Raw genomic sequence first — 27,596 nt, forward strand, 5'->3', positions numbered from 1 at the left:
TTTAGGTAAAGCCAAACGTGCTCAGTTAAGGTGGGGGTTAAGAGGTTCATTCTTCATACAAGGTTTATACAGGTCGAACCAAGTCAATTGAATGCTCTTTCTAATCCTCAAATATTATCTTTTTAATACCAGAGAACAAACAATCATATGCATTTATCATTTCCTAAGATTTAAAAATAATTTTCAGCCAAAACTGCAGCTGAATGTGTCTAAGACCATGATTTTTGTATTTATCGGTTTGAATCCAATTTGATGCTATTTATCTATATAAGGCCATAATTTTGACAACTCATTTCCTTCAGCGCTGTTTGACCTTGAACTTATTTGTCTGTTTTCTGTTATTTCAATATTATTTTATTTCCGATATATTTTACATGCAGCACTTTCAAATGTTTCTATTGTTTGACACTGCTATAAAACAGTGGATTGGGTTGACAGTCATTGACCTAAATCGCAGCATTGTGATTTGCTGATGGAGCCCATATCAGAATAATCTGTAGATATTTCTATCCCACTGAAGAGAAGCACCTACCTACATCTCAAACAAGTCGACACATGTATGCCTAGCAAGTACATTAGGTTAATATTTTGAATTCAAGTCACTTAAAGGGATATTTTTAACATAGGACCTCATTTTCCTAGTTATCCAGAGTGTTTGAGATTTTTTTAATTCGTGCAGTCCTTATATTTGAAGAGTTTAGTGGTGCTAGGCTAGTGCTAGGCTAGTGCATGTCTATGGTAACTAGTAGCCTACATTAAAAATAACATTCATAACACCAGACTACCCATATAAATGTCTGTGTTGACTGAATAGTTCTTGAAATATAACCATAACTTATATTTAAGCAGCATTAGCTTCCTGGTTGTAGCTACGCCGCGGCGGAGTGATCTGCTCGGTTACCGGATCTACAGTAGTTTGTTTACCTGTAGTAATTCCTCATTACTACATGTGGAATTCACAAAGGAGCTTTCTACAAATCAGATATGGCAACGTTTGGAGGACGAGCCCATGATTTTGAAGAGGTTTTTAATGCAGGCTACTAGTTACCATAGACATGCACTAGCCTAGCACTAGCCTAGCACTAGCCGAGCACCACTAAACTCTTCAAATATAAGGAAAAATATACATATCTCTAGAAATCAACAACACTCTGGATAACTAGGAAATGAGGCCCTATGTTAAAAATCCTGAAATATCCCTTTAAACAAGCGTCTCCTTTCTTGTCGTCCGTCGAGTCGCCTCATTACATTTTACGGAGTGAGCCACAGCGCAACAGACGCTTCTCCACCGTTGGGTCCAAAACAAGAGAACAGAGCAGGAAATAAATACCCTAAATAACAATGAGAATATAACACTGTGGACAGGAGGGGAACGGCGCCCCCCGGTGTTAGACCCCGAGGCGCGTGGCGATGGTCATGAGCACTTTGAGGACGGGCATGAAGCCGGAGATTTCGCTGAAGTTGCTGGAGCTGACGATCTGAGTGTGGACCTCCAGGCCGCGCTGGTAATTCTGCCCCGCCACGCACCGGCTGATCTCGTGCAGCCCGTTCAGGATGTGAGGAGAGAGCTGCGAGAGAGAGAGAGTTCAGTTAACCTGTGACCATGACTGCGGACAGACACTGGTGATCACAGCCTCAAAACACAGCCAAGCACTAAAGTAGAGGAAAAAGGAACAGACAGCAGGACAAAAAGCCATAAAGCAATTCAGGCGTTCTGCTCTCCCGAAATTTCATCCGATGGGCGGGGGAGCAACTGAATTTTGCGGTGCATTATGGGTAACGCATATCTTCACAACTTCCGGTCCTGTCGGAGCGTTTTCGTTCACTCTGCTTGATCTTCTTTTAAAAAAGGAATACAATTCTATAGTAGGGCTGGGCGATATGGACCAAAAGTCATATTCCGATATATTTTGGTTGAATATCAATATACGATATATATCCCGATATTTTTTCCACAAAGTGAGAGCTGTGAAATTAAATGTTAGTATAAGTCAAAGCCAAATATAAACTCATTATAAAATGTAAACATAAACACTGTATAATAAAGCTCTGTAAGGTGCACATTTAAATAAATAACTAAATAAATATCTTGGATAACAATAGCCTATAAAATAAAATATGTCAAGCTTTTTCTGAGGGCAGCATTTATATATAAGGAGATAACTTTAAGTGCTCAGTTTACGATAAACTTTTTTTTTAAAGATCTGCTTGAGATTGTTAACTTAAGAGCTTGTCTGAATTTGAAATATCCCGATATACACGATATGGTCTGATTCCATATCTTATTCAAAAATATATCTATGTATTTTAAATATCGATATATCGCCCAGCCCTATTCTATAGCTGATATCCCGCCCGGCTCGGAGCCTCGAAGGCCGGGCGGGATAACCAACCGTTGCCCCTGGGGTCTGTGAGCTGTCCCTGGGAGACTATAGTAAAAAGCACTGACAGCCTCTGATTATTTCTCTTTGTCCGATACAACTTTATCGAGTCTGTGTTTTCAACGTGAGAACATCAGCCATGTCAATAATAAGTCCGTAGCCGAGCTGCTAACCGCTCGCCCGGAGCTAACTAGTTCCTTAGCAGCGCATAGATCCGGTGAAAACAAATATAATGCAACAATGGTGTCTATAATGCCAGTAACTATATAAAGCTGCCTTTGAGACGACTTTTCATCAACAAAGACCTGTAGGCGATTGTAACAAGCTAACGGGGCTAACCTGGAATAACCATTGTCCACTAGCACAAATAATAGTCCTTTATACGTACATATGGGCTGGATGTGTGCTTAAATACTGGTGAGATCCATACGTAGACCATGGGTATAGTTATGGTTAAAGATCCATAGGACATGGCAAAGAGGTTACAGTTTGCCCCAAAACAGTAGTTATTTTTCAGTCAAGAGCTTCCTACGCAGTATAATATCAACAGGAAGTGCGCTAGGCTACGAATGGAGTCATTTTTATTATTACACATTGTAACAGAGCACATTACATTGTACTAAATTTAGTTTGGTACAATGTATCAAGGTAGTGTACAATAAAGTGATTCCAGAAAAGGTCCTTAATTTGGAAAAAATAAGGGGAAAATAACATGTTTTATTCTGCCCTTCTGTAGGCTCCTAAGGACAATTCACTTTTTGAGCTGCCAGAGGCGTATTTTGGGGCTTGGTCTGGGGGGTTTTGTCCTCGGAGTTGCAAGGAAACTTTATTTATACCGCGCATTTCGTACACAAGGCAACCCAATGAGTTTTTTCTAAGTTATTTCTAGAGGGAGGTTGCTCCTCCCTCTGCGTCTCTACCCAGGTGCTGCTGCATCATCTCGTCTGCTCATATAAGTCACCTCCTCCCAACCTGCCTGGTCCTTTCATCACAGCGCCTGTAATAGCCGGGCTGTGCAGGTGCCCGGGTCGCTCTTACTCCTCACCGGGCACATTTAAAGTCATTTTACCTCATTTGTTAGCCTTAATCTTTGTCCACTTATGTCTTTTTCCACATTCTCTGTAAATAAACCCTTCTTTTCCACACTTTTACCTTGTCTCGTCTTCATCGTTTTATGGCGGCTTTGAGCTGGTTTTAAAAATATGTAAATAAGAAAAATGCAAGTGATTATCCCCCATTATTTGACTAGACATGACCAACTCCAAATAGGAATAAACAAAGACAGGAAGCAGTAACCACCCTAGGAAGTTCACTGCATGGAGCCTTTTGATTTAGATAAAAGGGCTTCTTGTTGTGGTTCTTGCAATAGTAAATCCTCAAAGCAAAACAGCCACACGATTAGTTTGAGCCTGAACGCCCCAGATTTTTGAGGATATTCGCTTGTTTTTGATGCACTGGAACTGGTCAGCGCTTCATCCCGGCAGAAACAGAGCTAATGAAAAGCCTCCTTTACCACAGAGAACCTCCCTCCCGCGGCTTCCCTTGGCGCTGTCCTAAAGCGACTTACCGACTGATCTCTGAGCTTGTCGTAGAGAAACCCCAACCGCTTGGCCGCGTCGTCCAGTTTCCGCTTGGTTTGCTGCGACAGAGACACACGCTGGTTATTTGATACCCGCTCGGCGCCGCGTCTGTTCTTTCATTAGTGTAAGTCAGGGTTTTGAACGGGCTTGTGGGGAACGTTCTGGGCACTCACCGGGTCGCCCGCCGCGAGCTGGCACCGCTGCACCAGGCTGTCGAAGGTGGATTTAAGCACCAAATGTTCGGACGGGATCTCCTTCTGCTCCACGCGCTCAGCCGGCAACTGCTGCAGGAGCTGAGGGGACACAGAAAATCAGCCTTTGTTTCAATACTGCATCAAAAATATTACCAAGTTGAGTTTTTTACTTTAAAGGGACGATCCAAAGATTAAAAATGTTAAAACTAAGTATTTTCATCCCCCTACATGTTCCAGCCATGTCCTAATGTGCAGAATGAGCCCATACTTCACCACAACTGCCTCTAAAATCCTGCACTGTCACTCAAAAAGGTGCACGAGCTTAATATGGAAGGTGCAGTTACACGTCTGATCTGAGGTGGCAGTAGTGAGTAAAAAAATGGCAAACTTGCGTCTAGCCCCTTTAAGAAGGGACACATATTGCATGATTGTGGTAAATAAACCCACTTGTAGAGAAAAGTTGTAGCTTTTTAGTTTAGTTAACTTTTAGTCGACTATATAACATAATGTGTGGAAGATCTGCAAATCTACAATATATTCACAATAAAAATGGGGGAGAATTGGGAGAAATTGTGGCAAACATAAGGTAACAATGTGTGAAAAATTGGAAGAAAATAGGGAATAAATTGGGGGGGGGGAATGGACAATAAAAATGGGGAAATAGGGAAAATATTTGTATAAAAAATAGCAAAAAATAGGGGGGAAAAAAAGAATGTAATAAAATTAGAAAAGATGGGGCAAAGATTGGGCACAAAGTAAAAAAAATAAATAAATATTGGGCAAAAATTAGGAATTTTTTTGGGAAACTTGGATCAAAAGAGGGCCTTTTTTTTTGTGCTACCGGCTTTCGATTTTTTGACACTGGTAGAACCTAAAAAAAATGTTTCTATACCAAACGGCTATCGTTAAACGGTGCCCAGCCGTAATTAGAACGTTAAAAAGTCGATTTTGCTTCAGCTATAGATCTATCAGTATTTATAAAGAAGGAAAATACAGCTGATCTACTGAGGGAACAACCCACAGCATGTACAAAAAAGTCTCAGAAAGTTGATTTAAACCCATCTACACTGGTGAGGCAGTGCCACAGACCTGGACATTGGGTTCTTGTGGGGCCCCTGGAGGCACCTGAGCGTGGTGGTCGTGGGGCTGAGGGGCCTCGGGGAAGCCCATGACCGGGGCAGTGATCGGGGCCGGAGGAGTGTAGTTGTCGGGGACCTACAAAAACAACCGACAAAAGTTTGGATTTAGGCCACAGTGTGATCATTTTGCTTAGTTTTATTGCAACTTTTACCTTCTTCTTCCTTGATCCTCCCCTCACCGCAGGGGGGTCGTTCCATCCTTCTTGAGGCGCTGAAACAAAAAAAAATGATTAAAATGGCAATTACGCACATTGTTTTAAGCCTCACTCATTTATACAGGGAGCAGCAAGTCAAGTTTAATGCTTTTCAATGCCATTGTAATGCCCAAACACTGTATTATTAGTGCCACAAACGTAAAAAATGTACTTACCCCCGTCTTAACCGAGCACATTGTCTCCAGTTCAGCTTTACCCAAATATTAAAGCTTCTCGAGTGGAGAACAACAGTGTAAAGCCTCAGTTGAGAAAGAAAAGTTGCTTTTTTTCCCACATTTTTGTCTCTTTTTATGATGCTGTTTTGTTAATAGTCAAAAATAGTCATCATATTATTATTAAATGGACAAATGAGAAAAAAAACTTCAAAATGCAAAACATCCAGAAACCCTTTGTAGCGTTACTGATCAAAAACCTCAGTGTTTAATCATTGTGCTAGCTTTTTCCAAGATGCAATAAATTCTCAAAACTGATTCCTAAAGCGGCAAAAGCGACACACTCCCAACACACACCAAGTGACAGAAAACTTTGATCTAAAGCAGGGATGATAGCCTAATAGTTACTTTATTTTATTTTTCGGTAGCCTATATATACATTAGCATTTAATTCTATCTATGCAAATATCATGCTACATTAAAGGAGTGAAACAGCGCCCCCAATTTGACTCTGGTGGCCAAAAAGTGTACTGCATCCATCTTCAATGAAGGTATTCGAGTCGTCTTCTGTACTCAGTGGACGACTCGAATACCTTCATTGAAGATGGACAACTCCTGTATGACTGAGAGCTTACACAGACATACTGCATCCATATTTACCATTGAGAATGAATGGGAGAGAGTTAGCATTAACCATAAGCGACGCAAAAGTAGGTCACCCTCTGGCCGGACAACGTATTTGGGCACCCCTGATCTCGAGTTTTAGCTTAAATTCAAAACATTTTTGTGACGTCTCCAGAGTTTCTGTCACTTGGTGTGTGTTTCGCTTCACTCTTCCTCCGCATCCCGCCCTGAACCTGTCACCTGTGAGCTCAGAGCTGGAATTCAACCACGGAAAGTTTCCTGAAAGTCACACAATGACAACATTATATCTGTGAAAAACAAACATTTGGAGTTCAGAGGTTCTCGCAGTGTTTTTGCTATTATTTGGTAAGTTATGTGTTAGACAATTTGCGAAAGCTTCCAATACTTAAAAGGTTTTTAGGCCGCCATCTGTACTTAAGCATTTATCTAGTATTGATAACTCCTGTACGACTGAAATCTTACACCAAAAGAAAATAACGCCTCCTCTGCTGCCAAGACTCTGTAAAAGTCAAAAACCTTTCAAATATAAATACACCGACTACACTGACCTGTTGGCGGAGGAGGAACCGCGGCGGGAGGGTAAGGCTTGGCGGCGGGGGCTCCGGGGCCGCCCTGTGGGTACCCCGCGCCCATCGGAGTGTAAGGCGCCCCTGGCATCGGAGGAGGGGCCGGTCCCTGGTTGTGGATGGCCCCCGGGTACATGGGGACGGGGGCTCCGGGCTGAGAGCTAGGGGGCGCTATAGGGCCTGATGGGAGAGAGGTGGAGGGCATGAAGCTTGTGGGAGGCACCCCCGGACTGGGCATGATGGGCGGCATCCCGGACCCTGGAGAAGAGGAGCAAGAAGAGGCATCACCAGGTCAGTTATTGAATGAATGTTTGTCATCCTGCCAGTAATCTGATTTAAGTTTTCTCATTGAAATAACGTTGTTTTTGCACAAAAACAGCCAACTGTATTTTTGGTGAAAACATCTGAATAATGGGAAGAGCCAGATTTAACGACCACGACATTAGACAGATTTTTATTTTATGCTACATCTTGTTTGTTTATCTCATAACTTGCTAATTAAAGATAACTAATGTATACTTTGTCTTGTTTATTGAAAAATGCTTCTTAAAGATGGGATACCTGACTTGTTGGTGTAGAGTTAATGTATTTTTGCCACTTGCAAGTATGTTGTAAACACAGCAAAAAACAGATCTTGTCACATTGTCTATACCCTACATATGTATTTAGTGATGGTAGACTCAGAGCCGTGGGAACATATTTTAGTTAGGGGGTGTTGAAGGAAGAAATTGCCCATTGTTTTTTTTTTTCAGTGCATATTTCCTGTTTATCGATATTGCTTGCAATGCTTAAACTAACCACTAGGGGCTGCTGCAGAACCCTCAGCACCCTGGGTTCCCACGGGCTTGGGTAGACTAAAAGTAGACTCTAAATTAATGCCTGTATTTTGGGGGTGGTCCCCTCTGCTTCACTTTGCTCCGGTTCAAAGCTTAACACGGGAGTGAAACATGCATAAAATAGATTTGCTTGAACAATTCGGATATGCAGAAGGGATTGTGAGAGCTAGCAATAAGTTTGGAAAAAAACTACAGATTTCACAGTTTGGACAGGAAAAATCAGGTATCCTAGATTAAAAGAAACCCTAACAACTTCAATATCAGGAAAAAAAAACTTTTGTCTGTCAGTGCTACTGTATGTAGAGATGTTTAGCACACACCGACGCTACTAACTCAGGGAAATAACGGGACAGGAAGAGCAGTGCCTCCTGAGGATCAAATCAGACATGCTTGTAGACCATAGCAGTTGAGAATAACTGCTTAATTACCTCCAGGCGTCGGGTGCTGGCGCTGTTGAGGGGGTCCCGACATGGAGGAGGGAGGCATGGAGGGCCCAGGCGGAGGAGGGTACGACGAGGGAGCGCCCATGGGCTGAGGCTGGAACGGCGGCTGTGGAATGAAGCCTGTGGAAAGACGAGAAAACGTATTCGATTGACTTCAGACGTTATTGCTTTGTGTCAGAGCTTTGACTTCCGAATCCGACCTGGGGCGGGCGGGTGCTGGGGGTAGCTCGGCCTCCTCGCTCTGGGGACGGAGGGGTTCATGCCAGGGTTCATGCCGTGGCTCGTGGGTGGCAGGCCTGGGCCCGTGCTGGATGGAGGAGACTGAGGGGTGAAGAGGGAGGGCATCTGGGGCATCTGGGGCATCTGAGGCATCTGAGGCTGCTGAGGCTGCGGGACCGATGGCTGGTACTGACTCTGAAAGAGAGAAGAGCAACATGAGCAAATCAGCAAACCCACGTTTCAGTGTCAGGGCAGTGCATTTCCCATCAAAATTCATTATCACTGTCTCATGTCATTATCTCTGTATCTGGTAGGGCTACATGATACTGAAGTAACTTGTGATCTGCTGTGCAATACTGCGATGACGATATTATTGCGGTATTTTACTAAACAATTTCAACACGATATGTCCCATTCCAAGTAGTTTTTCGGCAAATTGTGTCAAAACAAGACTTACAAAACATCAGGACCAAAATAAGACGAAGGCCCCTTCCAAAACCAGTAAATTGGTAAGAGGTCTTACGAAAAACCGGATGTGCACCCGCGTCCGCCATGACACGAAGCGTACGAATTGGTCTGTCAGTTAGGAAGGAGTTAGGAAAAGGAGCTTCAATGCTAACTAGCATAGCCACTTTAGCATAGAGACCTCTGGTGCTAGCTAACCGGTGATTAGGAGCTATGCAGTCCTTATATTTAAAGAGCTTAGTAGTGCTAGGCTAGTGCATGTCTATGGTAGCTAGTAGCCTGCATTAAAAACCTCTTCAAAATTGTGGGCTCGTCCTCCAAACGTTGCCATATCTGATTTGTAGAAAGCTCCTTTGTGAATTCCACTTGTAGTAATGGCGGCCGCAGGTAAACAAACTACTGTAGATCCGGTCACCGAGCAGATCACTCCACCGCTGCATAGCTACAACCAGGAAGCTGATGCTGCTCAAAAAAGTTCTCTTAAATGCAAAATGGTTATATTAAAAAAAAATATTCAGTCACACAGACATTTATATGGTTAGTCTGGTGTTATAAGTGATTTGCCTCAGGTGCACTGTGCTTGGGTCAGACTGTTTTTAACGCAGGCTACTAGTTACCATAGACATGCACTAGCCTAGCACTAGCCTAGCGCCACAAAACTCTTCAAATACAAGGACTGGAATATCTCCAGAAATAAATCTTTGTGGTGGGGGCTTTGCACACTTGAAGTCGTACCATAACTTGTGCTTTCGGAGCAGTCGGCTGAGGAGCAGGAGCGGGTTTCACTGACGCCGCGTTTGGTCGAGAAGCTTCACTCTGAGCGAGGAAAAGACGGTCTTTGAGCATCCGGATCCCAGCCTGAGGAGAAACAAAAACAAGTTAAGAGTCAGAGCATTGCTGTAAAACACCGGGAACACAATGGTGGGAGACTGGCGTTGGCGACTTACTTCCTCTGAGTTCTCGGGCAGGTAGGCCATGGCGGTGGAGAGGCTGCCCTCTGCTGCCAGGATGCCGGCGTAGCGTGTGAGTTTTTCTGCCAGAACGGGGCTCTGGACGGACACCTCGCTGTTCCTCAGGCGCTCGATTGACTTACGCAGCATCATCACTTTCTCCACAAGGTCCTGCAAAACGAGGAGTGAGTTTTAGCACGTTTATTGGAATGAATTCAAGTCTTTAACAGAGGCAACTAGAAAAGCACCATCATGTGATATTACACTTTATTCAGGCTACAATAAATGGGCAACTTATGCTTAATATGTTTGTATTATTAACTAAACAAAACCTAAATCTGAACCTAAACCTAGAACGTAAGGAAAGGAACGAAAATAATTAATGTGTCCATCAAAAAACCTTGGACGTAAGCTGTTATAAAGTGAATCAAGTCAAATATATTGCAAAAACAACAAAAATATTCATATTTTAGATGATGTGAGAGATGTGAAAACATTGCATTGCAACATTTTATGGAAAGAAATGTGCCTTAAGTTGAATATTGCTTTAGAAGATTTCATATTTATGAATCTTTAACAAACTTATGCATCAGTGTCAATATAATCCAAGAAATACAGAGTTTGAACCCAATCAAATGCTTTTTTATGACATCTGTGGCCTTAATTTTGTCGCAATTCATTGATTCATTCTTCAATGCCCCGTTAAGGGGCGGGAGTGAAAGCTTTGGCTAATTGCGCTAATCTGCAAAGAAAAGAGCGTGACCACAAATACGTAGGAGGACCTTCACGGATTACTCATGAGAAAAGAAGACAAACTACTTATATGACATAGGCCCTTTAAGGGGATATTTCAGGATTTTTGACATAGGGCCTCACTTCCTAGATATCCAGAGTGTTGCTGATTTCTGGAGACATTTTTTTTTGTAATTCAAGCAGTTCTTATATTTGAAGAGTTTCGTGGCGCTAGGCTAGTGCTAGGCTAGTGCATTTCTATGGTATCAGCTAGCCTGCATTAAAAACAGTCTGACCCGCTCCACAGAGCACCTGAGGCAAATCACTTATAACACCAGACTAACCATATAAATGTCTGTGTTAACAGAATAATTTTTGAAATATGAAAAAAAAAAACTTATATTTGAGCAGCATCAGCTTCGTGTTTGTATAAGCTACGCGGTGGCGGAGTGATCTGCTAGAAAATAGTCCCTCAAAATGCGATCATTAATGTGATTCATGTGAGGTCAGTTATATTCCAAAAAATACTCTATCGACACAAACATTTATGCACTGTGGAGCGGGTCAGACTGTTTTTAATGCAGGCTAGCTGATACCATAGATATGCACTAGCTTAGCACTAGCCTAGCGCCACGAAACTCTTCAAATATAAGAACTGCTTGAATTACAAAAAAAAATATCTCCAGAAATCAGCCACACTCTGGAAAACTAGGAAATGAGGCCCTATGTCAAAAATCCTGAAATATCCCTTTAAACATAAGAGACGAGAGATGGATTTGTTTATTTCCCACCTCCAGCCCCAGGGGAGAGGAGCAGTCTCGGTGCAGCGCCCAACACCCCACCAGTTTCTCGATGTTTCCGGAGCAGATGTAGCAGAGACAGGCCTGAAGGCTGCGCTTCTCCGTCTGCTCCGACTCCAAACGCCCGCCCAACGTGTCTGAAAACAAACGATGATAAATCTGTAAATGAAGCTTTTAGAACCACTTTTACTGCGATAAAACAGATCAGTATGAACATGAAAAGTACCGCAGAGGTGAGCGAAGTCTTCCGGATGTGCGTAGGTCAGCAGAGCGGCCAGAGCCTCCTTCCAGTTGTCCAGCTCGCAGCTCTCCACGATGTCCTTCCAATTCTGGGTCACCACTGACGAGATGAGCTGCGGAGGAGACGGAAACAAAAGGTCACACAGAGGCTACGAGACGGCGCCGTGACATTTGCAAACAAACATCCAAAGTAAAGCAGAGTCACAAGCTTTTGTTCATTTACTGCCATCTTGTGGTTTAAACGAAACACTGCAAGGAAATAAAGATGCACTAAACATTATTTTATGATGGAAATATAACACGTCTTCTTAAAGGCCGTAGTCCGGATTATTTTAATTTAACAATGAAAGGAGTGTGTACATTTTATATTGTTAGTTGTAGTTCAACCTATTCCCAAAATGTTTCAACCATCTAAATACTTCACATGGATGAGTTTACGAGCATGTCTCAGCTTTTAGAGGCAGTAGTGTCATGATAAAGTAGACAACTATTATAACTATTAAAACTATCAATAAAACGCTTAATACTTAGAGACAAACAGGTAATTTTTCACAAATGTCTGCTTTACAATAAACTTAAAAACACTTTTTTCCCACTGCCATTAAGTCTTTAAACAAATAAAGCTAATGTTTCCAATGACATGTCCAAGTGGCCACACCCCCTTTGCTCTGCATGATCCCGTAAGTCCTTGGAAGCTCAGCATGAAGGGCCTGGTCGGTACTTGGATGGGAGACCGTTTGGGAAACACCAGGAAGCCTGGGGAATGTAGTGAGTGAGTGAGTGGTTGGTGGTGGTTGGAGGGGCCGATGGCGCAGACTGCTGCCTCGCTTCCGTCAGTCTACCCCAAGGCAGCTGTGGCCACAATGGTAGCTTTCCAATAATGTAATGTAAAGCGTCTTTGAGTGTCCGAAAAGCGCTATATTAAACCAATGCATTATTATATTATTATTAAGCAACAAAAATATGAATGTGGAGCTTTTGTGTCGTTTAAGCCCATTTTTTAAATTTCATTTCATTATGGGGCAACGGAGAGTAGAGCAGGTCGTAGGCGCAGGCGCATAATGTTGTTGTGTACTTGGGCAACACACTTCACTCACCTTGCCTCCAGTACATTCGTGTAAGAGTATGAGAATGAATGGGTGGCAGGTAGCAGCAGGTAGAAAGGCGCTATATAAATGCGACCATTTACCATTTATGTAGCGGTCTGATTCTAAAATCCAGAGATGGTCAGTAAATTTACTTAATAATACTTATAAGTAGAGTTTTTGAGTTTTCTCACATAGCATAAGTGTTGATAACTTTCTTCTTTAACTCCACTACATTTGAGAGATAAATATAATACTTTCTACTCCACAATACTAAAAAAAAAAATGCTCTAAGATAAAAAAGGAAATTTGTCCATGTGTTTTATTATTTTGAAAACCTAATAATGCACACTCCAGAACAGTAGGTGGCGCAACAATGAAAAGAGGTTTTGTCCATGTCATGTTGCCACACAATTTTCGTTTTTAAAATGGTGACATTCATGTAGTTCCTTTCTACTTGCTTTAGGCTCTCAAAGCGCTTTACATCAAGGACACTCATTCACTCTCTCATTCATACACCAGTGTACGCGGACACTGGAGGCGAGGAGGGTGAAGTGTCTTGCCCAAGGACACAACAACAGTGTGCATCTGCGGGATTCAAACCACCAATCCACCGACGACCTGTGCTACTCTCTGCGCCACCATCGCCCCAAAAGAAGCAGCAAAGTTATTTTTCTCACTTATTTAAACTCATTTGTACTTTCTACTGATGCAAGTTGCCCCTTTTGCACTCACTACTGCCACCTCAGGTCATACGTGTAACTATGTCTATATTAAGCTTGTGAATGACGGCACTTTCGGATTACTCAAAGAAATGTACTTAAAAGAAATAATTCTTCACAGATAACTTCACGATAAAGCATTAACGGTAGAATTTTTGGATGTTCCGAAAAAATCTGAAAAATCAAAAACTAAACTTTGATTCAACCCATATACAACAAGCAGACCCGTTCCAGCGCTCTCCAGCTGCTGTGAATGTTCCTAAAAGTCTTCGATCTCACCATTGAAACGCTGTTCTTCTGTTTGCTCAGATATTTCTGCTGCGTTTTCTTCAGCAGCTCCTCTCCTCCGCTGATCGCCAGCAGAATGGCCTCGGCGTATCGTCCGTCGTTCAAACACAGGTCCACGGCGCCCTCGAAGTTTCCCACCAGCAGCGCCTGGCTGATCAAACCGTCGGTGTCTGAAAACAGGACGGGGAAAAAACGTCTCAAAGTTTCGCAAATACAACCGGATTATTGCCAAAAACTGGGAGTTTTTTTACCGCATGTAACAGGGATTTGAAAGTTGGGCGCTTCCTTTGGAGTCTGACTGAAGAAATCCGCTGGTGACGGGGAGCCGGAGGTTTTAGCTGCAGCGTCGGCGTCGTCCAGTCTCTGAAAAACGTCCCGTGTAAAGATTTTTAATGCAATAAACACATTAGTTAGATTTAAAGATATAGAAGTATTACGCAATAATATCAAACACGTCTTTATCACTATGGTATTTTTTAACTAACAAACAAAATATCCACTAGTTTCTGCCGCTGCAATAGTAAGGAAGACCACACAGTAAAAGTACAAATAGGTTTTCACAATTTCCAAACATTTTTAACCATTCCATAGAAGAAAGGAATGAGGGGACATTTGGATATTTAAGAGCAAGTTTGGACTGGTTTAGATCAAGATTGGACTAGTTAAGATCAAGTTTGGACTGGTTTAGATCAAGTTTGGACTGGTTTAGATGAAATTTGGACTGGCTTAGATGAAGTTTGAACTGGTTTAGATGAAATTTGGACTGGTTTAGATCACGTTTGGACTGGTTTAGATCAAGTTTGGACTGGTTTAGATCAAGTTTGGACTGGTTTAGATCAAGATTGGACTGGTTTAGATCAAGTTTGGACTGGTTTAGATCAAGATTGGACTGGTTTAGATCAAGTTTGGACTGGTTTAGATCAAGATTGGACTGGTTTAGATCAAGATTGGACTGGTTTAGATCAAGATAAGACCAGTTTATGCTTCTTTTGACAACGTTTAGACTGGTTAAGACCAGGTAACGACTGGTTCATATCGGTTTAGACCAGTTTTAGATTTATTTAGATCAGGTTTGGACCGGTTTGAAAATGGTTAGAATAATTTTTTTTTTTTTTTTAATGGTACATAAAGGGTTAATGGCCAACTCATAACGAAGAGTTCTTCACAAAATAACTACTTAACAATGAATAAGTGAAGTAAGTGTAAGTCACACTTAACTAATGCAGGATTGTAGCCTGTCATTTTTAAGCTTAAGAGATAGTTTCTAACTTTCTATGGTGTTAAAAGGTCATCAATAATAACAGGCCTAGTGGAAAGGCTAGTCAATGCTCAAATCAATGCTTTGGAATGACATTTGGGGTATTTCAAGTCGACTGACCTCGGTTGAGAGCTGCATCATTTTCTCGGCCAGGTCTTTGGCGTCGACTCCGTGTCCGTTCGGTTGGTAGTTCTTCCCCAGACATTTGGAAATCTAACAAAAGACATTAAAGTTTCAACTCAGGAAGTAAAAGAAACCGGTTTTGAAATATTTGGGCCTGTACCTTAAGCTCTAGGTCGTCTTTACTGAAGCCCAAAAGTCTGAGGAATTTGATCCGTGCCTCGTCTTCAAAATTGACCTGTGAGTCAATGTGTTATCAGTGGACAGTTAAAAGCTTATAAAAGAAGTTGATTCTGCATGTTCTCTCCACTTGAATGCCCCTCACCAGTAGGAACTTCCATATGTCCTGCTCGGCGTCCGTCTTGGCCGTCTGGATCTTGCCCTGGCAGTAGTGGTTGAAGGCTCCGGTCTGGAGCGCGGTCTGGAGCTCCCGGGATCTCTGCAGGAACTCAGTCTCGGTGGTGACCTGAGAGAGGTGCACCTGCCTGGGCACGGGCTGAGGCGTCTGGGCCGGGGGCTGCTTCGGGCACTCGAACGTCACCAGCTTCCCCCCAAACTGCACACACACAAACACACACATTAAAGCAGGGGTTTCATCAATGTTTACCTTTAAGTTTATTAGATTCACTTCTAAAAAACGCCCCATTTGATCCGAACGTTGATTATATAAATGCTGTGAAATGGCCATGTTATACCTCGCCATATTTTAATAGAGAGACTGGCTTCACCATTCATTTGCACAAAAGGGAGAACGTTATTTGTGAGAGTAGCTTCAGATAGCTACTAGCTTTTCTGTAGTACAACCATACTGTACCAATGGGCCACGTGTAAGTCCCAGTTCTATGCTTGGAGTATGGAAGTATGGCTTCTGGCACAACTTGGCTGAACTCCGGCAGTGGTTAAAGGCACTTGTTCAGGTGGTTCTCAGGGTCGTCTGTAATGTAGACTTTATTCATTGTAAGAAATGCATAACTAAAGCAAGGAAGGAAAGTGAAAATCTGGAAGTCCAAATGTTTTACGTGTGTGTAGCATCCTCCTGCGTCGACCAATAAGACGAGCTTTTACTATGACCCAGCCTGTCAGGTCCAATCAGGATGGAGGGGGAAGAGCTTGATCATTTACTTTTGAAAATTCTGTTCCTGCTCTCCTCATTTTGTAAACTAGTTAAACTAAAAGAGGTTAAAGAGGGGAGGAATTTGATTGTTTTCAAATTTTACTCTCCTCACTTAGTAGAAAAGGAAAAATCTCTCGCACACCGGTGTTCTTTTATTAATGCAATGTTTCGGCCAGTGGCCTTCGTCAGGCAAAATGTTTTTTGTGAATGAGAAGCATCCTTAAATAGGGTGTGGCCTGCTGCATCACAGGAAGCTGTCATAGTGTTTTAGTGGCACATGCAATACATATGGGAAATGGATATATAAGACAGCTCGAAGATAGAGAAGATCTGCCTAAATATATGCAAATCAATATGTACACCAAGGAAGTAGACGCATGACACTGGAATCTCTATAGAAAAAAAATCAAAACAAGCTCATCATTTAATCTCTTGGGTGTAAGGGTCTGTAAAGTTTAAATCCAGTAGGCTTCTCTTTTCTTCAAAAGTTTGTCATGGTCTCCTCCTCTATAAGGAGGAGGGACTTGTTTAATGCCACAAAAACGTAGAGCATGCATGTGCCTAAAAAGTTTTTACTGTATATATATTTTTACTGTATATATGTATATGTTTGACTGCTTTATTCACTACATCCTGGCTTTGTTTTTTCTGTGATTGGATGCATGTTGTATACATATGCTGCCTATGTTTAGCCATAGGCCGTTATGACAGCTTCCTGTGATGCAGCAGGCCACACCCTATTTAAGGATGGCTTCTCATTCACAAAAAACATTTTGCCTGACGAAGGCCACTGGCTGAAACGTTGCATTAATAAAAGAACACTGGTGTTGCAAGTATACAGTGTGCGAGAGATTTTTCCTTTTCTACATTTGGCCTCTATGCCTTCTCTTACGCACCTGTTTAAAACAAAGGGATGTGCGAAGTAAACCTTCTTTAATTCTCCTCACTTTGCAAATTTACAGACTATCACTTTAAGTAGAGAGGTCCTGATTTGATCTTAATCTAGGTCTGCTAGTACTTGGAAGGTTAAATCTTTAATATGGCAACTCTTATCCACTTTTCTTCATTAAATTTAATTAAATTCAACGCTTTATTGCCAACTGACAAGTCGATAGGAATTTGTTTGGCGAGATCACACACTCACAATAAGACTTCACTACCGTACTGCAGAAGTCTAGTCTTTACTCCAGAGAGCCACGTCTGAGATGTTTACGGGCGAGTTTTGGTGTAACAAGTGGTGTAACAGGCACTCACCCCAAATGAAGCTCCCACAGGTCGGCGGATCCACTTGGGCGGTTTCTTGAGGGGGGGGACGATGGTGGTCTGCGCCTGGGGCTGAGGCACCTGCAGAGGGGGCAACATCTGACCCGTCCCGAAGGGGTCCATGGAGTCAAACGACGAGGAGATCTGAGAGAGGACAAGCAAGCAGATAAACGACTCTGTATATGAACAAAAATAGGATAAATAACTTATACAGTGGGAGGAAAAAGTATGTGAACCCTTTGGAATTTCTAAATTGGTCATAAAATCTAGTAGTAGAATCCAAATGAAAGCTTTTGAAAGGATTCGAGGCCTATATATCAGCACAATTCAGTCTGGTTTTCCTCCTCTACAATTACTACTGCATTTTAGTGCCATCTAGTGGAGTAAAATGTTTTTCATATTAGCAGATAAACCACAAACATGGATTTAAAGGGGCTAGATGCAAGTTTGCCATTTCATACTCACTACTGCCACCACAGGTCTTATGCGTAACTGCACCTTCTATATTAAGCTCATGCATGACGGCACTTCGGACCGAATTAACACCTTTTTGAGTGCAGGATTTTAGAGGTAGTTGTGGTGAACAGGTCTGAGCTCATTCTACACATTAGGACAATACTTAATTTTAACATTTTTAAACTCCGTATAGTCCCTTTAAAGAAATAATAAAGCCCATCTCACCCTATCCACAGTGCTGTGCTGCTGAGGGGCTAAACTTCCCCCCATCACAGAGTAAACCGTGATCCTTCCATCGAACGACGCCGTGGACAGAAGCGCCGGGTTCCTCGGGCACCACTGCACGTCAAAGCACCACTGGTTTGTCGTGGGAAGCTCGTAGATCACCTGCAAGCAGAAACAAGGACAGAATTAGGTTTGAATCGAGATTTATTTAGAGAGATTTCATTCATGTTTTGGAATAACAGGTGGGAAAGGTTTACTTCTCCCGTGTTGGGGTTCCAGCAGAGGATGCGATTGTCTTTAGCGCTGCTGAGGAGGAGCTCTGGATCGGCCTGGCTCCAGGAAATGGATAAAATCCCCCTGAAAACACAAAACAAGCACAAACCATTTAACCCTCGAGATACTATGAAAACATGTGAATTTCCAAAGACACAGTTTGAAAGAGCCTCATATCATTTAAATTCACTGTCAAAGGAACAGGCCTGTGCTTTGTTAATGCGGGAGAAAACAAAAATATAAAAGTAGTAAATGAATTCAGTCCGACCTGGTGTGGTTCTCCAGGACTTTGAGCGGAGACGTGGCGAATCTCAGGTCCCACATCTGAATAACGGGGAGTCTGTCGTCCTCCGAGGCCAACACCAGCTGAGTGGCTACGTCCGGGTGCCACAGCATCCCTGAGCAGTGCATCTGGACACACACCATTACATTAGACTCACTGTGCATCTGAATGTAAAGCCACACAACCTTCAAATGCTTCCGCCTAATGGAACTACATCGCGGACAGGATATGGGATTTAGTGAATCCTTTGAAAGCTACAGGAGCTTTGAACTTACAGGAGCATTTTACTGTGATGGAGATGAAGGTGCAGCAGCTATTGTAGAATTATTTTATCTTATCCTCTGTGTTCTTCCAGAAGGAGGTAGAGATTTAGGTGACTTTAGATAAATTAAGCGAATTAAATAGCTGTAAATTAATTTCCCCATTGGCTAAAGGCTTTGATTTTAAACTATTGTGCCGGGTGTAAATTATATCGGCAAATATATCGTTATCATGATATACATTTTTGGCCATATTGCCCTGCCCATCTCGATCAGTGTCCATTCAACACCGCACACCGCCTGAGTTATAAATCAACAGGGGCCTGGCATGACCAGGTCCAACTCCGTATTTTACAGGACTTTCTGCAAAGCTAAACACTTGCCGTCTGACGCCTGAAACTGCAACGACAAGACTTTGGTCATCGATTCTCTCTTTGAACCATCGTAAGCCTGTAGTCGTAAAGACGACTACAGGCTTATAATTTCACAATCCCCGCGTCGTGCAATGTGAGAAGACTAAAAGAATCACAGTGAACACCAGCCATAATGCCTTGCGGAACTTGTATTACTAAAGAACACTACACACAGACAGGAAAGACACAATGAGTAGGATAATTATTATTTAAAAAACACATTGAATTAAACAGGTTTTTCTCGTTACCAACAGCTAGAGGTAAAAGCATACACCCCAAGAAACCTATAAAATAAAAGCATACCCCCAAAGAAGCTCATAAAATAAAAGCATACGCCCAAAGGAACCGATAAAATAAAAGCAATAGCCCAAAGAAACCTACAAAATAAAAGCATACACCCAATACACCCAAAGGAACCTATCAAATAAAAGCAATAGCCCAAAGAAACCTACAAAATAAAAGCATACACCAAAAGGAACCTATCAAATAAAAGCATCCGCCAAACGGAAGCTACAAAATAAAAGCATTCGCCCAAATGAATCTACAAAATAAAAGCATACACCCAAAGGAACCTATCAAATAAAAGCATACACCAAACAGAAGCTACAAAATAAAAGCACACGCCCAAAGGAATCTATCAAATAAAAGCATACGCCCAAAGAAACCTACAAAATAAAAGCATACACCCAAAGGAATCTATAAAATAAAAGTATACGCCCAACGAAACCTACAAAATAAAAGCTCTACACCCAAAGGAAGCTACACATTAAAAGCTCTACACCCAAAGCCGTGTCTGTAGGAAATAACCGGTCCGTACCCTGTTGCTGTGGTCACTGATCTTGATGATGGGCTCGTTTTTCCTCAGGTCCCAAACCACGGCCTTCCCGCTGGGACTCGCCGACGCCAAAATGTGCTGCACCTGCCTGTTCCAGGATATCACACTCACGTCCTCCGCGGGCTGGACACAAACATTTATCAATTAATAACTGTTGTTTTCTTTAGCTTGGGAACAGGTCTCGATTCGATAGATCACATTACAGTGTATCGAATGCAGAACTTGAGGTCATAAAAGTGGAATGAATGAATCAAGATTAAGACGTGCTAAATCTCTCACCTGTGACTTTGTCCCTGGAGTCATGGGGCTGTTGAAGTTATTGAGATCCCAAATGTAGATTTCTGAATCGTTTGCTCCAGATGCAAGGAGGTTGTTCTGTAAACAAAACAAAAGTTATTGGTCTACAACAGCTGAAACAAATCCACTAGTTTCATTTCATAAGTCGAAACACAGCTCTAGGAGAACAAATATGTAACATGGTTAAAGACTCTAAAAAAGATTTTGCATAAAACCCCCCACCGCTTAAAAGGTCCTACATCATGAAAAATTGACTGTTTGGAGCTTTTAACCATGCTGTTATGCTATTTCCAGAGTGGCTTCATTCATTCTTTTTGGCTTCAATCACGCTGTCACGTTGTGACACTCTGACATCAGAAATGAATGGAAGTGCTCGACGTCTGTAATGTAATGCCTAATGGCCTGATTTTAATTTATAAAACATAAAAAAAAACAGCTGCCCCTGCAGACAAAACAAACAAACCACTGAGCATCTGAACAGATGTCGTGTTTGCACCGAAAGTTGTGAAGAAGGAGCTCTTTCTAACCTACTCTGGACACACCTGTTCTTTTTTCTTACCTAACGATGATGTGGCGAAAATGTGTGTTTGGCCACGAGAGGACATGACTTTATTCAACCTTCCTAAAGAAGAGGCCACTCGCCGGAAATTGGAATTTCTTTCCGGGATTCAGCGACTATCAGCCAAAATACTGTTTTTCTGTGACTGTCTCTGATGGATGTTTGGTGAATCTTGTCCAGAAGCAAAGTGGATTAAACTCTTATAACCAGTGACGATGGAAAAGCCAGAGCGGTGAGTCAATCAAAATGCGTGTTGGAGTGTGTGCGTTAGCGTGTGTGTGTTAGGGTGTGTGTTAGCGTGTGTGTGTGTGTGTTAGCCATTTATGAAGCAGTGTTGCAAATATCAACTCCTTATAACGGCATGGTGAAGTAACTTCACTTTTTTCTGTGATATTTATACTTCTGCTACTGCTAAAGTTGCATCAGCTGCATCAACTCAGGGAGGGGGGCGGAGATATCTGTATCCAAGCGTCTTGTCTTCCGGGTTTGAAAAATAATATAAAATAACTTAAAATAACTTATCTTACTTACCACAAAAATGAGTGCTCCATAGGTGTAGAGGTACAATATATCATATAAATGCCTATACTTTACTTTTAAATGGCTAAAATAGCATGATTTTGAGACATAATATTGAGACAAAATAACTTTTCACAGACATAACAGACCCTCTCTTCTTTATGGCCAAAGTTATAAATAAAAACAAAAACATTTCAGACCCAGCTGATACGTAAATGTAATATGAGTAAGTAGATTCATGCGCATTATTCTACAATATCTTTCTAAACTAGTTAAAAAACCCAGAGAGTAAAGTCCTCCCTTACCTGGAAAGGGTTGAAGTCGAGCGCCCTGACGGGTCCCGTGTGTTTGTCGGACTGTCCCACCACAGCGTCGGCAGCAGAGTCCGGAGCGGAGTCCGGAGCGGAGCCGATGATGGACTCGGGCTTATAAACCGTCACCGTCCCGTTCTCGGCTCCCGCCACAAGTCGGCCCCCGCTCCCGTCTTCCCCCATCCCGAAGTTCACCCACACCAGACTGTGCAGCCTGAAAGCAGACAAATTTAATTCAGTCTTGTTTATTAATAATATCACAGGTTTTTACAGCGAATCCGATGATTAAATAAACACTTTTTATAACAAGTATCAAGTCAGAATAAATACAACAATATAAAGAACATAATAGGGTTTCTACTTTATTTAGTTTGTTGATGCTTTTAAAAAGAGACTAGATGCAAGTTGGTCATTTAAAGCTCACTACTGCCACCTCAGGTCTTAGGCATAACTGCAGTCTCGTGCACTTCGGACCCGAATTAGAGGCAGTTGTGGTGAATATGAGCTCATTCTACTCATTAGGAAAAAGTCCCTTTAATGCCCAAATACAGTTTTCTTAATGCCATAAACCTATTGGATGCAATGGGAAACTTTGGAGCAAAACATTGCGTACCATTTCAGCCAAAGTTGCAGCTGAATGTGTTTTTGGACCATCATTTTTGGAATTTTATTGAACTTAAACACTAAAAATACTTGAACATTTGATTTGATGCCTGTGTTAATCAAATGTAATGCTTTTTAATTACATTTAAGGCATTCATTTTAACACAATTAATTTAATTTTTAATACTTTTTCATGCCCAGTGTGATGCCAAGTGATGGCTAAAATGAAAACTTTTTGTGCAGTGACGTAACATTTACTAGTACCCAAGGAATTGCTTTATCCAAAAATACATTGCCATATGCAAAATACACCCACATTTGTGTACCGGTACTTGTTTAAAGGGGCTAAATGCAAGTTGGCCATTTTATACTCACTACTGCCACCTCTGGTCATACGTGTAAGTGCAGCTTCTATATTAAGCTCGTGTATGACGGCACTTCAGACCCGAAGTAACACCTTTTTGAGTGACAGTGCAGGATTTTAGAGGCAGTTGTGGTGAACAGGTCTGAGCTCATTCTACACATTAGGACATGGCTGGAACATGTAGGTGGAGGAAAATACATCATTTTAACATTTTTAAACTCTGTATAGTCTCTTTAAGCTCATGCTCGTGCAGTGCCAATAACACTTTGTAAACATTCAGGTGAAGCAGAACACTTTGAAAAGCTGTCACATACCCGTGTTAAATCACAATAACAGAGGCTGGTTTTGCAAATGCGACTTCCTATAAATAGTTCTTAGCTCTTAGTTTATATAAGAATGATGCTTTGAAAACTTGGCATTGCCCCATCAAAAAGTATTCAAATAATCATGTCATTGGTGCTACTGTACTTTGTATACTCATTTGCATTTTTTGTCTAAACAGAGGCAGGAGCAAAGTGCGATTGAAATGAGACACTTCCCATGAGTAAAACCAAAACCCTTTAGGGAAACTTCAACAAACCAAACGTGGCTCCAGAAAGGAAGAAAATAAACAGTTGTAACATCTTTTACCTGTTGGTTGTATTTATAGAGCCTTTGAGCTCCATGTCCATCGACGGATCAGCGAAATCCAGCTCAAAGATCTCCAGAGCTGCCGTGGTGTTGAACGAGGCATCCAGCTGTTGGGCAGATGTGCCTGGATTCAAACAAACAAGACACATGTTAAAGAAATTAAAACAGAGCCCCACCTGAACAGAGCACATTTTCTCCAGTTCGGCTTTACCCAAATCTAAAAGCTTCTTGACTTGAGCTTACAGCCTATTACCCAGGTGAATGCCCGATTTGAAAGCCAAGAAATGGTTCCAGGACAGTAACCTTCAACTTAACGTAAATATGACAAAAGAAATGTGCTTCAGCAACCAAAGGAAACTGGAGCCGTCAAATCTACTGTTTGAACCACTTCAGTTAAACGGACATGATGTAGAGCAAGTGGACTCATTCAAATATCTAGGAAAAATTTTGGACAATTCTTTCACATTTAACGAACATGTTGACTGTGTTTACAAGAAAGCTCAGCAAAGGCTTTTCCTGCTGCGTCAGCTGAGGTTTTGAAGTTAGTGACCAAATCTTAACAAGGGTTTAACAGTGTTTAATTGAGAGCGTACTCATATTTAACATAGTCTCTTGGTTTGGTCATTTAACTGTCAAAAACAAAGCTAAACTTGGCAGAGTTGTTAAACAGGGCAGTAAAATAACACAGATGACGAAAGCCACCCATTGTCCCATCACTTTGAGCTCCTTTCATCATAGCAAACAGACTTCCTTGTGCCAAGAAAAATGTGTACAGCAATTCTTTTATTCCCTTTGCCATCAAGGAGCTGAACCAGTTGTCTAATGTCCACTAATGTCTTCAGTCAGTCTGTTCCCTTTCCTTTCCTTAATGAAGTGTACCTGCTGCTGCTGTGTCTGCAATGAACGGATTTCATAATGAACTGATTTCATTATGTACATTTCTGGGCAAATGTATTAGAATGTATGAGCAAGCCAAAGGCAAATTTCTGTCATCATTATTCATGGTAGACAATAAAGTTTTTTCTATTTCTAAGACCTAAAACGCGTTTCTGTTGCTTTTGTGTAATTTTTATTTAATTGTTCTTCGCGTTCTTTTTTTTTGCTTTTTTGTGCAATTATTTTGTGGCTTTTTTTCTTTCATTTTTGGTAATTTTTGTGTTGCCTTTTTGTAATTTTTTTTTACTTTTTTGGTGCTTTTATTTAATTTCTCTTTTTTTCTTCATTTTTCATCATTTTTTTAAATCACTTTTTCGTACTTTTTTTTTGTCACGCTTTTATCCTTGTTTTTTTTTTTTTATCCTTGTCCTTGTATCCTTGTATCCTCGTCTCCTTTTCATTGCTATTTTTTTGTTTTATACATTTCGATTTGGGTAAAGCCTAACTGGAGAAAATGTGCTTGTTTCAGGTAGGGGTTAAGAGGTTAAAAACTATCACACCATTACAGCTCCTACTCCTACAATGCAAACACTGCAGTGGCCATTGTTACTACAAGCCATACATTTTTGAATGTTTTATGACAATAATGGGATTTACTGGATCAGAGAACAAATTAACACACAATGAATAATAGTTCTGCTTCAGCACCAAATTATTAAGTTTGTTTTTTTATGGATTAGGTTTAAGTCAATAAAAACACCCAGAGTTGGAATGTGAGAAATAGAAATCTGGCTGTAACAAAAGCTTGACCACTCCCCGGTCGCTCACCGCTCTTTGCAGGTGAAGCGAGACTTGACACCTGAGCATTTAATTAGATCCTGTCTGCTCTACAACTGAGGAAAACCACAGAACAATCTTCCTGTAATTTATATCCTTTATATCCGGGCTCATGTGTGTCCTGTACCTAGAGCCAGGTGGATGGGGTGGTGCATGGCGGGACTCCAGGCCTGGTGGGCCGTCCTCTGGATCTCCTTCAGCCTCATCTTCCTCTCGGCAGCAACAGTTCACAAATCCTGGAAAAACAAACTACACGTCAGCGACAGAATCCCTGCTACAGGTTTGAAACATTACAGGTCCTGCACAAGGCTGTATAATAAGAAAGAAATGGGCCTTTTATTAAACTGCGTAAACAATTGCAGTCATTCTCAAACACCTAATTGATCTGAAAAATCTCCCCCCAACAATAATATACCGTATTTACTGTTTTGAAAGGAATTTGTTGTTATTTTACATTAAAAATTACACACAAAGAGACCTCACGTAATGACGGTAGGTTAAATACGAGGGCTGGGTGCCGTTAAACGATACCAGGCCAGTATAGAAAAAACAAGGTTCTACTGGTAAAAAGTATCGAAAGCAGGAACCAAAAATAAATCTTCAAGTGCTGATGCTGTTGGTCATCAAAATTTAACAGAAAAAAAACATTTTAAATGGGGAAGATTTGGGGGAAAATATAAAGAAAATTAATTGCAAAAAACATGGGGCAAAAAAATAAGAAAATGTGGGGTAAAATTGTGAAAAAAAAAGGTTTGGTAAGCAATTTAAGAAAGAAGTTTTACATTTTGGGGAAAATAGTGGAAAAAAGGGAATTTTAGGGAATAAAATGTGGGGTTGAAATGTGAAAAGACGTGTTAAAAATGGGGGAATAAATAAGAAGACTTGGAATGTGTTTTTCTGCCCTTTTGTAGTTAAAGGAAGTTTCTCAAACAAATTATACAAATGCAAAAGAAATTCAATGGAAGGAAAAAGAATAAACTATGCGCCTGGGATTGCAGGGGGGCCCAGAGCTTTGCCTGTTCAGACGGTCAGATCATAAACTATATGATCTGAGCAGAATAAATGGCCTAAAATCATCAAATATGACGGACAACAGGTGCATTAAACACTCCAATTTCAGTTCATTTGTTTAAAATAATGCTGATTAGCAAATACTTTCTTGTTTTGATACATTTGTGGGGGCGCGGCCTAACCACAGCACACGCAGGAGGGGTTTCAAGGAAAAAAGGTTGGGAACAGGTATGGGTGTCAAAAAAAATTGAACAGTACCCAGTCCTATTAAACACTGATTTAAAGTATAATGTAGCAAATTAAAGTACATTTCCTTTCAAGGCACCGTAATTATGCTATCAAAGTACTTGTGTTGTAGATAAGCTTTGGGGTGCCCCATAGTGGGTCTGAGGGGCCCCAACCCTGGGAAGCAAAGTGTGTCAAAACAAGACATTAAAATAAAACCTAATCAGGATCAGACAAGGCTCAAGTTGAACAAAATCACAATAAGACTAAAACTGAACCATAGCACTTTCTTTTTTATGTGCCATGCAATTTTATTTATTTATTGTGCAGTCCTTGTCCTGTCACATGAAAACTATTTACACTACAACATTAAAATCATATACTTTATACTACTAGAGAATAAACTATTTTTCAGGTTACAATAAAACACCAACTTAATATTGCCAATTTCAACAGCAAAGGTCCAAACAGAGCAAAGTACAAGCTAAAACCTCTGAATGAATGAGGTTTAAAAACCCCTGCTTCAAGTTAAAGGGAATTTGCTACAGTGAGAAAATGGGTGGTCCCAGCCATAAGATGTGTGTCATGGCAATACATGTTTCTTATTTTCCTCATATGATCAGATGAGTGAAACACAATGTAAAAGGCGAATGTGAGCTTCATTTAAATCATCTCTACAATTTACACCTGGCTAAGACCTTTAAGTGGAAGTAACACTAGCACTTAGCAGACATTGCTCGTATCATTTGACACAGTAAAACTTGAATTTTAAACAATCACCTTGTCCAATAGCAAAAACAAAGTACACCACGTAAAGCTGGCACTAGTCTGAGTAATATTATGTACGTGTTCATAGAAACTGATTAGGAAAAAAACATTATTTCATGAGAGGAAATCTGCCAACTAAGCCGCAGTTAGCCGTTAGCATTCGGCTACAGTCACCACCCCAGACTTTAGCTTCCCCCCAAATCCTGCAACAAACACGTGATTAAAAACTCGTCATTCTGCATAAACGCGCAAAGGACAGCTCACGTTAAGGGTCTGTCGTAACTGCGGGGTCCACATCCAAAACGAACAGCGGAATTTCTTATGGTTTTAGCCTTTAGCCTTTAGCCACAGGCGGAATCCGAGCAAAGTGCTGTCGTGTTGTCACTGGGCTACGGAGGCCGGCGCTGGGACAATCCTCGCACACACCGCCACCGTGGCCTCAAG

General features: G+C 41.4%; 1 protein-coding gene across 1 annotated transcript; it reads right to left on the reverse strand.

Annotated features, from left to right (window-relative positions):
* Positions 1 to 1,241: 1,241 nt before the first annotated feature.
* sec31b (SEC31 homolog B, COPII coat complex component) lies at positions 1,242 to 27,589 on the reverse strand. Its single transcript, XM_079577104.1, has 27 exons — positions 27,417 to 27,589; positions 25,276 to 25,384; positions 23,436 to 23,559; positions 21,833 to 22,052; positions 20,432 to 20,527; positions 20,135 to 20,275; positions 18,630 to 18,772; positions 18,346 to 18,445; positions 18,089 to 18,250; positions 17,399 to 17,551; positions 15,356 to 15,586; positions 15,194 to 15,268; positions 15,031 to 15,123; positions 13,904 to 14,015; positions 13,644 to 13,822; positions 11,544 to 11,670; positions 11,309 to 11,454; positions 9,783 to 9,956; positions 9,571 to 9,693; positions 8,352 to 8,565; positions 8,137 to 8,271; positions 6,855 to 7,130; positions 5,447 to 5,505; positions 5,245 to 5,370; positions 4,135 to 4,254; positions 3,949 to 4,020; positions 1,242 to 1,568 (listed from the first exon to the last, which is right to left on the reverse strand). The coding sequence occupies exons 2-27, from the start codon at positions 25,352 to 25,354 to the stop codon at positions 1,389 to 1,391; spliced, it is 3,660 nt and encodes a 1,219-aa protein (XP_079433230.1). The 5' UTR covers positions 25,355 to 25,384; positions 27,417 to 27,589; the 3' UTR covers positions 1,242 to 1,388.
* Between the last annotated feature and the right edge of the window lie 7 nt (positions 27,590 to 27,596).

The sequence above is a fragment of the Gobius niger genome (assembly GCF_951799975.1).
Source record: "Gobius niger genome assembly, chromosome: 19".
NCBI lineage: Eukaryota > Metazoa > Chordata > Actinopteri > Gobiiformes > Gobiidae > Gobius > Gobius niger.